A 13211-nucleotide genomic window follows, 5' to 3' on the forward strand; every position below is an offset into this window, starting at 1 on the left:
CAGGCATAATTAACTTGGCCAGGAACAGTCGTTGAGCTAGAAGTTCATGGATGTAGAAATGGTTCTCGGAATTGGCATTCGTGAGGATGGGGGGAGGTGACTTAGAAAAGAGCCCTGTGTATAAATAAAATATAAACCTAAGCCTTGCCTTACAGTACTCTGTGATTTAATTTTTAAAAAGATCAATTCATGCTAAGGTGATCTATAACTTTAAAAAAGAAACGGCTCATAAACATAATTTGCCTTAATCCAGTAAGGGAGATTCCCTTGTCGGATTTGGAATTGTGGATGTAGGCTGCGTTATGAAGGCTGCATTGCAAAGCCTGTTTTGTCAGGAGGCTTTCAAAGGCACTTCCATGCAGACTACACAGTATAGTGTTTGTGTGTGTGTGTGTGTGTGTGTGTGTTCCGCTTCCCATCTCATGCCAATGAGGACACACAAGCTAATGATTTCAGCTGCCATTGTCATGTGGATGTACACCACCCTTGGATCTTTTGGTAAAGGGCAGCATATAAAACATTATTAGACCATGCTGAAATTATTAGACTATGCCGGCTCTACCCTTGGGCAGAGTAAGGGGGTGGCCTCAGGTGGCAAATATTGGAATGTGTGTGTGGGAGCAGCAGCCTTTCTGCCGTTCCCTTTGATCCCCCTTGCTTTCTGCTCTGTTGGATGACAGGGCTGCCCTGCCCTGCCCTCACTGTCTGCTCTGGGCCCATCAAAGTTAGCCTGCCACCCTCTGGTGTGGTTGGGGGCACTGTCCCATCAACTGTGCTGAAGCAAAAATTGGCTTCCAGGCATTGACTTATAGGTGCAAAATGAAGTTGGGTACTACCATCTTGCTCTTCATCTTGAGCAGCAATATTTTGGGCTGACATGTTACTGACTTAAAACACAGCTAGGTTACTCTTTGTTTCAATTCAGAGCAAAGCTAAGTTGGGAGAGGGGAACACATCAAAATGCAATATTTCATTGTAAAAAAACAAACCCAGAAGGGCAGATGTGAATTATGGTTAACACCAGCGGTGCACCACTTCCCACAGCTACAGTCAAAGCACCCAATGCAGAGTAAGCAGGATGTGTGCACACACCCCGAGACTGTTAATTGCCATACGAAAGAAGTGCTGAAAGGGAAAGTCTCTTTCCATCGTAGACAGGATTGCCTTTTGGTATAGCATAACTTCTTTGACTCTCAGTAGCCTCGATCCTACAGGAAGGGCAACCTTCACCCGCACAACTATAGCTGTGCTCTAGATGGGGCAAGTAGAAATGATCTGTTTTCTTACGTTGTCTGCAATCCTCCTAATAGTAGCTATTGCAAAGAACCTGAGTCAGCTACACGAGCAAGAAAGTGCCATGAAGTCCTGTCCCTTCAGAAAAATGGCATGTCTTACGTAATGGAAAAATAAGTGTGATTGAGGAGCTAATTTCACATGGCGTCAGTTCCCCTCGGTTGACTCATTTGGCATTCCACTTTTAAGTCCTTGTTCATGAAAACAAATTAGAAACTGAAGAGAGTTTGTATTTTGTCACAAGATACCAGTAACTGGTTTTAAAGGAGGATGTGGGAAGCTGCACTCATGTACAGATGCCTGACTAGCTAAGCAGGACATGTAGGTCTGTGCCAATAAGCAACTGAAATAATTCTACATCCTCAAGTAAGACCGTAAGGTCTTTGGCGGCCTAATCTGTTTCCCAGAAGCAGAAGGCAGAACAGAAGTACAGGACATGTTCACAAGGGGAGACGTTTTGAGCAAAGACTAGTGCATCAAATCAGCCAACTTGGTGCCCTATGGATATTTTGGACCATAAGTATCGGGCTAGAGGGAGATGTTTTCCAAAATATCTGTAGGGCATTAAGTTGAGACAACGCACACTAGTTCCAACACCCAGTTCATTGGATTGTCTGTTTTTAAAAGAAATCTGACAGGCAGAAATTTAGCAGGTGATGCTTTTTGCAGATGAGGTTATGGGGGCAGCTTCACTGACTTAATTTCAGCACACTGGCTCACTAGTGAAAACACAGGAGCAAGGTCAGTTTAAAGTTGGCAGTCCTGGAATGTGATCTCCTATTATAATACGCTTACTAAACTGGTCTAGGTGATAGAAACTGGAGGTTGAATGGAAGCAGCACCAGCTATAGAGTTGGAGAGTACACAGAAGTGGTCACGCCTACCTCTGCAATGTTGTTTTTTATACATACATATTTGCATGCATGCATACATAATTTTATTTGTATGCTGCCTTTCCACAGTTCAAGCAAAGCTCAAGGCAGCTTACAGTATGAAAAGCATTAACTACAACATAACAAAAGTAGTCACAAACAATAAAGCATTAAAAATACACAACTAAACTGAACAATTTCCAAATAACAAGATCTAAAATAGATACCCCAAAAAACAACAACAGCAACAACTCCCTCCACCCAAATAGCACTCCAGCCCAAGAGTCTGTTCAGCAGTCTCAGCTTTTGTAGCTGGAGTCAGTCCAGACCCACCCTCCTAGGTCCAGGTGGGAAAAGTCCTGCAAGGCAGGGAACAACAGCTCTCCCAGGGAGAGACATCCCAGAAAGTCACACATTTAATGTTTACTCGTTTAGTGTTCTGATAAAATTGTCCCTGCTGCCTTTTGAAACAAAAACATTAAGTGGGGTTGTTGTTTTTTTAACTCCTTGGTCTATACCAACCTGTCAAATGTTCCAGCATCGTAGCTGGAAAGCTGACATAACTAGCTACCATAAGGGAGACCCCTTAGAGGCACACAGTTGACTAAAAATATCCTTCCAGTGCACTTCATTGGTCTGAAGGTCAAGCATTGCTAACAACGATTAGGAAAGAGATCAGTTCTGTGAGTGCCCTAATAGAAAACTGTGTGTGTCCATACCTTGAGTAGGACATGCAGTTCTAGATGCTTTATAGTAGATCTAATAAAAAGCTGGAGCATTTCTTCCATAGTTTCACAGGCCATATAAAACCAGAGGGGTGCAGCCTGACCAAAATGAAGGCTATCATTCACTGTTAACTACACACTTCCAGTGTGTAGGCTTGGCAAGATTTCAGGCCACGATTAGTTTTCAACAGGGCTTTATCTCATCGTTGTCCTTTGGGAGGGACGCAGGTGGCGCTGTGGTCTAAACCACTGAGCCTCTTGGTCTTGCTGATTGGAAGGTCAGCGGTTCAAATCCCCGTGACGGGGTGAGCTCCCGTTGCTCGGTCCCAGCTCCTGCCAACCTAGCAGTTCGAAAGCTTGCCGGTGCAAGTAGATAAATAGGTACCGCTGTGGCGGGAAGGTAAAAGGCATTTCCATGCGCTCTGGTTTCCATCACGTTCTGTTGCGCCAGAAGTGGATTAGTCATTCTGGCCACATGACCCGGAAAGTTGTCTGTGGACAAATGCTGGCTCCCTCAGCCTGAAAACAAGATGAGCACCACAACCCCATAGTCACCTTTGACTGGACATTACCTTTTTTTTACCTGTCCTTTGGGGCTCGCTATTGTTGGCTCCTTTCCCTCTGACGGCTAATCCTGTCTGTGCTGCCAAATCTATGGCACAAATGATGGTCCCATTTTGTTTCACTCTCTTGGGTAGCATAATGAAATCCTGCAGAGCTGGAGGTGATTGTCAGAAAGAGACTTTGTTCTGAGCATTAGCAAGCCAGGTGGAATTGTACATGATTAGTGGTTGTACCTAAGGGACGCGGGTGGCGCTGTGGGTTAAAGCCTCAGCGCCTAGGGCTTGCCGATCGAAAGGTCGGCGGTTCGAATCCCCGCGGCGGGGTGCGCTCCCGCTGCTCGGTCCCAGCGCCTGCCAATCTAGCAGTTCGAAAGCACCCTCGGGTGCAAGTAGATAAATAGGGACCGCTTTCTAGCGGGAAGGTAAACGGCGCTTCCGTGTGCAGCTCTGGCTCGCCAGAGCAGCGATGTCACGCTGGCCACGTGACCCGGAAGTGTCTTCGGACAGCGCTGGCCCCTGGCCTCTTGAGTGAGATGGGCGCACAACCCCAGAGTCTGGCAAGACTGGCCCGTACGGGCAGGGGTACCTTTACCTTTACCTTTAGTGGTTGTACCTCTCTGCTATAAGAAACTGCTTGCTTCCAATATGCTCTGCTTGTATGTTTGCAAAAACCCCACCCCAATCAAGTATTATAAGGGCTCTGTAAATAATCAGTACAGTGGTACCTCAGGTTACATACACTTCAGGTTACATACGCTTCAGGTTAGACTCCACTAACCCAGAAATAGTACCTCGGGTTAAGAACTTTGCTTCAAGATGAGAAGAAAAATCGTGCTCCGGCGGCACAGCGGCAGCAGGAGGCCCCATTAGCTAAAGTGGTGCTTCAGGTTAAGAACAGTTTCAGGTTAAGAGCGGACCTTCAGAACGAATTAAGTACTTAACCCGAGGTACCACTGTATTCCATCTAATTTAAATGGAAATTTGTCTTTTAAAGGGCTAGCTCTGGAACTTCCCCTTTTCCCATTTTCCTCCTGACCAGATATATGGATAAACTCTTCTCTTTGACTGTAAACTGACATAAGCATTCCTGTGATTTAACAACATAATTTAGAAAAATAACCAAGATCTGGATAAATGCACTGAACATTTCTTTCCAGCAACATTCCTTTTTTAAAAAGAGAAAAAGAGCTTGATGCTCCAATATATTGTTAGGGATAGGCACAGTTACCTCAAACATGTGGTCATTCTGTCTCATACTAGGAAGAATAATTGTGTGTAAAGAAAGTTGCCGCCTTAAGTCATGCCCAGATTTTGGAAAAGATACCAACAGCAGAAATCAATGCCACTTGTATAGTTACCCTTACCTTCTAAAAGAGGAATTAAATCTACTTGTCATACTACGTATTCCCAAACTCAAGCAGCAGCTTGTATGACCTATATCCTGTTCACTGCATCTTACATCTTATTTATTGTTTTATTACACTTAGGCAGTGTGGTATAGTGGTTAGAGTGTTGGACTAGGACCTGGGAGACTAGGGATCAAATCCCCACTTGGCCATGAAGCTCACTGGGTGGGCCAGTCACTTCCTCTCAGCCCTAACTTACCTTAAAGGGTTTTGTGGTGCAAATTGAGGGGGAGAACCGTGTGCAGTATACCTTGAGCTACTTGCAATAAATAAATAAATAGAATCATGCCATTTCTCAAAGGTGCTCAGGGTCACATGCATGGTTCTCCCTTTTCTTAATATTATCCTAACAACCACCCTGAGAGGAAGACTGAGAGACAGGAAGAGGCCCAAGGTTTATGGCCAGGCTGGCATTTGAACCGTGGTCTGCCCAGTCCCGGTCCAACCACACCGTCTCTCAGCATTACCTAGTCAGTCATTCCTTTTTCTTGGGAGTTTCGGTCCTTACTCAGGCAGAGATCTGAGGGCAATGACTGTCAATCACTGTCTTGGAATTTCCCAGTGAAACAAAGTTTGGGAAATTGTTGCTTTTTGCATTGTGTTTAATAATAATTATGGCAATCGATTTTGCTTCAGGTTCTGAATTTACCTGGCAAACAAAAAGCATCCATATTATTGGTTGTGTATTTGATTGCTTGATTTAACGTCTCTTAATATCCAGTGGGTATCCAGGGACGCGGGTGGCACTGTGGGTTGCCGATCAGAAGGTCACGGTTTGAATCCCCTCGACGGGATGAGCTCCCATTGCTCAGTCCCTGCTCCTGCCAACCTAGCAGTTCGAAAGCATGTCAAGGTGCAAGTAGATAAATAGGTACCTCTCCGGTGGGAAGGTAAACAGTGTTTCTGTGCGCTGCTCTGGTTCACCAGAAGCGGCTTAGTCATTCTGGCCACATGACCCGGAAGCTGTACGCCGGCTCCCTCGGCCAATAAAGAGAGATGAGCACCACAACCCCAGAGTCGGTCACGACTGGAGCTAATGTTCAGGGGTCCCTTTACCTTTACCTAATATCCAGTGGAATCTGTTTCTGGTATCTAAAGGGAATCACTAAAGTAAGACTCTACCTTCCCCCCTTTGAAATGCAAACGAGAGGCAAACTGGAAAAAAAGCTCCAAGCACCTTCTCAGTGAATGATTGCCTCTGGCAGCTCACTTTTATTTAGGAATCTGTGCTACATCTTCCTTTCCGGAGTTGTGTGGCTCTGCTTGCATCAATGATAAAATCAGTTCCCATGAGCATCTGACAGCGGCAAAGAGGCTGTCCGCACCTGGAGGAAAGAAGGATATTGAAAGCTGTTGGGGGCGAAAAATCTTGCCAGATTTTACACCATATATGATCGAAAACTGTAGCTGGACGTTCTCAGACACATTCACTCCTTTGGTTTCTTCTGAAATCCGCAGTGATAAGTTTGAAAGTTGCTGGTAGTGCCGGAAAAGGAACCAGGGGGCAGTGTGATGTAAGAGGAAAAGCAGATTGTTTATTCAAGTTTGGGCACTTAAAGGGACGACGTCAAAAACCTTTATTACAATGCATTAATATCTGTTGGGTGGGGCTCGCCGCGGATGTAGCTGACGGCTTAGTCTCCCAGGTGTTGCGGGTGCTGTCCTTAGTGCTGATCTGTGACATGAAAGCAGCGCTTAGAGCGGGTGCGGTGGAGAGGTCTCCGTGGTGCTCCTTAGCCGAAGAGATTCGGGTCTTCTGGTGCTGCCGGAGCTGGCCTTGGTGCTGAAACTCTGTCCAGGCGCTGCAGCTTTATGGATCAGTAAAAGCTGCAAGGTTCTCGCTTGCTCAGCACTTCGCAGTCCCAGGAAACCCAGATCGTCAACAACCGCCCGCCTCCCTCCCGCACGCCGCCGCCTCCCGTACCTCTAGCCTAGCTTCACTTCAGGGCGAGCTCTCTTTAGATGCGTTTCTTTCGCACCTTTTCCTTCTCCGGGAGAGGAGGAAAATGTAGCAGGCTTGAGTCCGGAGAACTGCTGCGCTCGCTTGCTGCATTGAGGTCTGGCCCGGAGCCGGCGCTTTTAGCATTGACGCAATAAAATTAGCCTGGAGAAGAGAAATGGAGACGTACTGGGGATATCAGAGCGGGGCTGGCAGCCCTTATGACTACTCGGGGATGGGTGCCAATGGGACTGGCATCCAAAGCAGCACTTACTACAATGAGGACCTTCTGCACAAGGTACAGATGTGTTCTGTGTGTGAGGGGGGGGTAGTTGTAGGACGTAGGGCAGAGCAGAGAAAGAGTTAAAATTGGAACCACTGCATGAAACAACATCAAGGAGACAGAACGCTATGGTACAAAGGAGAGGGACGGAGGCTTATTCAATGTGATCTTTATCGTTTATGCCTGGTGCTTTAGAAGTTGAATGTATGGGACAGGAAGTGTTTCACATCCGGCTTGTGAGCGTCCCAGAGGCATCTGGTTGGCCACTGTGGGAACAGAATGTTGGACAAGATGGGTCTTTGGTCTGATCCATCAGGGATCTTCTTATGGTTAGAAAGAACCCCAACAAAAACTGTAGAGTTCTTAAGGAGAGCAAGTAAAAGAGATAGGAGAGAATTTGGTGCTGCATGTAAATTCATTGCAATTGCATACACTTTTATAGGGGAGGGGAGGGAAGTTTAAACCAGATCCATCAAATGGAAATCAGCTGTGGAAACTAAACCATGATTTGTGCACTGTCTTTTTTTTAAAAAAAGACTCTGGTCCCAAGCTTGCATATTTTCATATAGCAGCTCCTCCGAGCTCCCTCTTGAACTATCCAAGTAAATATCTGCAATGTTTGGAGAGCCCAAAAGATGGCGAGAACGAGTCCTGAACGTGATGGGACATTAATGCCAGGCTGTGGCTTATTTATAGAACCCCATGAAGAACAGCACTGCAAGAAACTTCCAATTTGCCAGCAAATTACAGGGAATGGAACTTTTTTTGTCTACTGTGTTGTTGACACAACACAGCTGTTGAACAACAACTGTTAGTTAAGCCCCTTGTTTATTTCCAAGGACTAATTAGGATAATTTGAAGAGGAGATACAAACAATCATTGAATTTGAAGAGAAATAGGGTGTGTTGTCTAAAACGGACCCTAAGGGGAGTTTTTGGGAACCTGCCATGTGAACTATGTGGTTCCACCCTGCAATCAGAGTCTTTTGGGTGGAAGCCCTCTCTTATAGTGCCTGGGCAGCTTCTATTCTGGATAACAGGATTGCTCTGTCTCTGTCATCCTTGTGTTCTGTATCTTTCTATAGTCTCTCTCTCTCTCTCTCTCTCTCTCTCTCTCTCTCTCTCTCTCTCTCTCTCTCTCATAGCCTGCAGTCCTCAAGCCACTTATTCCTTACGACTCTAATAGTTCCTGAATGTAATAAGGCTTCACCTCTATTAACTCAACTTAATGGGTTTGATGGCTGCATATTTCAGCCATGCAGGGCTCTTGATCAGTAGTAAGTTATTGCTTCCAAATGCATCCATTTGTACCTATTCCCATCATCCAGTCCTATGTATCTAAGGTGTGTGGCTGCTGCTTCCATAAGATTAGCTCTTGGGATGTATTGATGCTGAGTTTGAATCTTTAAATGCTCTCTGCGGTTTGGGTGTTTGTGACCCAGGTGGATTGCCAGGCTGCCTTGTTTCCCTTGTCCCCAGTTGGTGATAAAAATAATAAATCAAAATTCCAGGCAAGCAAACTTGCAGCTTCTAATAAGATTGCCATGGATGTTGAGGAGGCTATTGCTGCTGGTGAAGGAATTTGTCACCACATCAACACCATGCTCATGGTTCCTGGTTCTAAGTGGTACTGCTGCAGTGCCTGACTGAACAGAAGCAACAGCCGATTTGGAGGGCCATATGGTGGACCTGCTTTTGCATGCATCACACTCCATGGCGATATCCCTGATGATGATGATGATGATGATTTATTTATAGCCCACCCATCTGGCTAGATTTCCCCAGCCACTCTGGGCAGCTTCCAACAGAATATTAAAATACAATAACCTTTTAACATTAAAAACTTCCCTAAACAGGGCTGCCTTCAGATGTCTTCTAAAAGTCTGGCAGTTGTTGTTCTCTTTGACATCTGGTGGGAGGGTGAGCCACAGGGCGGGTGCCACTACCAAGAAGGCCCTGTGCCTGGTTCCCTGTAACTTGGCTTCTCGCAGTGAGGGAACCGCCAGAAAGCCCTCTGCACTGGACCTCAGTGTCGGGGCAGAATGATGGGAGTGGAGGTGCTCCTTCAGGTATACTGGAGTGATGACTTCAGTTTCCTTGGATTTTCATTAGCAATGAGTGATGGTTTATGGTAGGGTGGAACACCTGTACCCTTCCAGCTCCCATCAGCCCCAGGCAGCCAGAGTGACAGGGTGTGTGTGTCTATAATATTTTACTGAGTTTTAAATATTTAATATATTGACTCATGAAGTCCAGTGTTGGGAAAGTTCTGTGATATGTGAAAATACTGGGTTGTATCTTGTGTTAGTTCTACTCAGGCATGTTCATTAATTTCAATGGGTTTATTCTATCTTAGGTCTATTAATTTCAGTGGGTCTATGCTAAGAAAAAAACTTAATGGGATGCAACCCACTATTAGTGTGTGTGTGTGTGTGTGTGTGTGTGCGTGCACACGCGCCTGTGGTGTCGTCTGCCCCCCCCCATCAGCTTCCTTGACAATTACATGCTTTAAAATTTAGGTGATAACTTGTTTGCTGTGTGACATGTTCTTTCTGTGGGTTGGTTTGCCTCTAAGACAGAAGCATCAGTTCAGTTCAATCCTTTGTTTGAAAGAAACAGAAGCAAGGTTTAGACACTTTTAAAATATTCCTTTGGAGAGCTTTTCAAGGTTATTATAATCAAGGAGGTGATGGGGCTTTTGTATACCACCTGAAGTCAAACCCCAGTGCACATGTGTACGTTTAATGACCTCGACTTCTCTGAAAACTGGTTGTTGTCTTGAAATTCAATTGCTTCCTTTCATTGTCTGGCTCATCTTCCCTCTTGTGGCTACATCAGCCCTAGAAGTCTTGGTATAAATGGGTTATTGAAGCCTGCACCTTGTCAGAAGCTTGTCAGACCAATTACAGGAGTACCAAACTTTTATGGCTTTGTTTATCGTTCCCCCTGTCTTCTGATGAAGTTGGATGAGCACCGGCAGTCTAGCTGTCAGCTCATTGTAATGTTGGCCTAGTTCTCTGGGCCAACTAGAAGTGACATTGGGAAACCCATAATCATATCTTCTGTGATTTTTTTTTTTTAATGGTAAATGAAGCCACCTGAGTGAGGGTGGTATTTAGACTAGGGCTACTTTCCCCCCTTTTCGCTGATTTTCCATTTGACTCATTAACCCCCCTGTCCCAATTTGCTGATAGGAGAGGTAGAATTACAGGTAACCACCCCCACCCCCCGCATGGAGCAAATATTAGCTCTGGGGGCAGGCAATTCATATCAGGGAAATGGCATGGGAGGGGGGAGGAGAATGGTTACAAATGTTCACCCAGTGCTACAATCAGCAGCCCCAGTACAAATCTAGTTCTCCTGCAGATGAATTTATCAGTTAAAAAATGCGAGAGATACAGTTACAGGTGTCAAATCGGATCGGACCCTCACAGAGAAAGTAAGCATGTGTTCGGACTGTACCACTTCAGATTGCAGGTGGAGGCCCACTTGATTTGAATGTTCCATTCTAGACACAAAAATGAATAAAGAAAGCCGTCCACATATTAACATAAGTATGGCAATGATGTTGGGGAGAGCGCTAGACTATAATTCTTCCTGGCATCATTGCCTGTGTGGAGGAGGATGTTGCTGCTGTTGTTTTGTATGGAAGAGTCTTCAGCCATGTTGTAAGCCTGCAGTGATGCAGTGCCAACTATGCTGCTGATTGTTTTCTTTAGAATTGTCATGTCTCCAAATTGTCTTCTGGGTGAGCCAAAATGTTAGTCACACGGGGAACCACTAGTAGGTGAGTGATTTTGTATTTGGATCTCAAGTACAAGGCACTACCCAAACTGGTAGGGTCTCCTGAAGGTGCAAATGGTAACAGTTGCTTGTGAAAGAAAAATGCTACCACCACCACCATGGAAAGAGTTAAAGTAGAAGTCACTCCTATAAATGGAATATAAAGGGGCACTATAGGAAGAAGGGCAACAGCTGCTTTGGTATGTTAATAACTACCCAATGGCTTTTGAAGACAAGCAAGGTGGAAATAAGGAAACACGGGACCTTCTTGTAGGGATGAGGAACCCATGGCCTCCCAGATATTATCAGACTCCAGCTCCCATCAGCCCCAGCCAGGATAGCCGCTGGTCAGGAATGATGGGAGCTGTAGTCCATCAATATCTGAAAGGCCACAGGTTCCCCACCCTGGGTTATGTTCATCCACTCAACAAGGTCCAGAGTCAGAGAGCAGAAGAAAGCAGGGTAGACCAGCATACAGGTGACTTTAGGTGAGGAGGAGGAGACCTTTAGAAAAACTAACAAAGCAAGCAAACTCTGTTTCATGCTCTGCAGGCAAATGTAATGTGGAAATATCTTGAGTCATCAGCAAATCCTTCATAATACTCAATTTGGTAAACAGATTATGAACTGCACGAACCTGGTTTCAATTGCTTTACTCCTAGGAATATTTCCTTAGTATTTGGCACATTGTCCTTTCAATAGTGTTGGCTGCCCCTGGGACCCTATTAAGGGGAGGAGGGGAGGTTTCAAACTGTGAGTGAAGGAAAATATAAGATGGGAAAACCTTCTAAGTTTCTCTGTCCTCTCCACCCTCTTCAAATTGCATTCACATTTGATAATTAATGAGATACTCCTTTTTTAAAAAACTGATGCAGCATTGATGTGGGGTGCAGCTTCTGCTCCTGATTTAACCAGCTCCTGTGCTGAGGAGTGCTTTGTATGGAGAAGTGAGCTGTAAAAAAAAGAGAAACTTGATGTGGATATGCTGTAGGCTTCTTGTTAACATTTCTGCATTTCTGCAAAGCCCACAAAACAGCTGAGTGAAATGCCCCATTTTGGAGAACAAGTGGGACTTGACACACTTTTGGAAGGCAAGTTTCCCCAGCAGTGGCAATGCCCAAACAGGAAGTGGAACAGGAAGTTGCCACTATTACTGTCCTCACAGGGGAAGCCTAGAAGTGTCTACTCTGTGTTGGCAGGAATTCAAGGTACGTGCAGGACCTTGGAGAGCTCACAAAGTCCTATACTCCTGTCTATACAAATTACTGTCTTTGAAGCTGTGCAAACGGTTATCTCTGTAAGCACCTAGCTGTAGCTGGAGCCTTATGAGTTGACTGGATTTCTCATGTAGTGAGTCCCACCTCCTTTGGAGGTGTTGGTTATTAAAAGGTCCTCGTCTTTTTCTCTCTCTTTTTTGCAGTCTTCAGGTTCTCTGGGTCTGGTGAGATGGGCGCTGTGGGAGACTCACCCTCTGAATTAGAGGAGGGTGGTAGAGTTGTGTCCTCCAGCCAGATGATCCTGAAGAAGGTCTTAGTAGTTCTTCGCCCACAAACAGATCTAGAGCCTCATCTTCCTCTGGGTGGTCCATTGCAAACTGGGAACAAACTCCAAGCATGTGGCCCAATCAAATGGAAACTTCTGATGCCAACTTCATTTGGTGGGACTTAATGTTAGGATCCTGGGCAATGTGCAGCAGGAAACCAGGAACGAATGCTTCCAGGGTAGCACTGGTTTTTATATAGGTCAGGTGAGATGAGGTGGGATATCTCACTATGTTGCCAGCTACGTGGATGTTATTGTGTAGAACGGAGAAGAATGGGACTATGGCTCTGCTCAGTTTTGTGATTCTGGTGATTTTATGGGTGCTGCTTTTACTGTTGTGTCATTTGTGTTGCATTTGACTTTTATTGCATTTTGTGGCGCTGTGGGTAAAACCTCAGCGCCTAGGACTTGCCGATCGCATGGTCGGTGGTTCAAATCCCCACGGCGGGGTGCGCTCCCGTCGTTTGGTCCCAGCTCCTGCCAACCTAGCAGTTCGAAAGCACCCCCGGGTGCAAGTAGATAAATAGGGACTGCTTACCAGCAGGAAGGTAAACGGCGTTCCGTGTGCTGCGCTGGCTTGCCAGATGCAGCTTGCACGCTGGCCACATGACCCGGAAGTGTTTCCGGACAGCGCTGGCTCCCGGCCTATAGAGTGAGATGAGCACACAACCCTAGAGTCTGGCATGACTGGCCCGAACGGGCAGGGGTACCTTTACCTTTACTAGATACTGCCTTGTAAGTTCATAGTGAAGGGTGGCCTATATAGTTACTGAATAAATACATACCGGTAAATGCCTAACCGTTAG

The 13211-nt window shown here is 45.7% G+C and overlaps 2 protein-coding genes across 3 annotated transcripts in view; one reads left to right on the plus strand and one right to left on the minus strand.

Moving 5' to 3' along the window:
* LOC309363459 (polymeric immunoglobulin receptor-like) overlaps positions 1-13211 on the minus strand; it is a 103953-nt gene that overhangs the window by 63850 nt on the left and 26892 nt on the right. The window lies entirely within an intron of this gene.
* RAB37 (RAB37, member RAS oncogene family) overlaps positions 6727-13211 on the plus strand; it is a 72954-nt gene continuing 66469 nt past the window's right edge. Inside the window, exon 1 of one of the 2 annotated variants that reach the window (XM_081899912.1) lies at positions 6727-7096. In XM_081899912.1, coding sequence (XP_081756038.1) covers positions 6977-7096 — 120 coding nt within the window. In that variant the 5' untranslated portion in view covers positions 6727-6976. The remainder of the gene's footprint in view (positions 7097-13211) is intronic. The other variant, XM_081899915.1, reaches the window with a different exon arrangement.

The sequence above is a fragment of the Podarcis melisellensis genome (assembly GCF_964234715.1).
Source record: "Podarcis melisellensis genome assembly, chromosome: 2".
NCBI lineage: Eukaryota > Metazoa > Chordata > Lepidosauria > Squamata > Lacertidae > Podarcis > Podarcis melisellensis.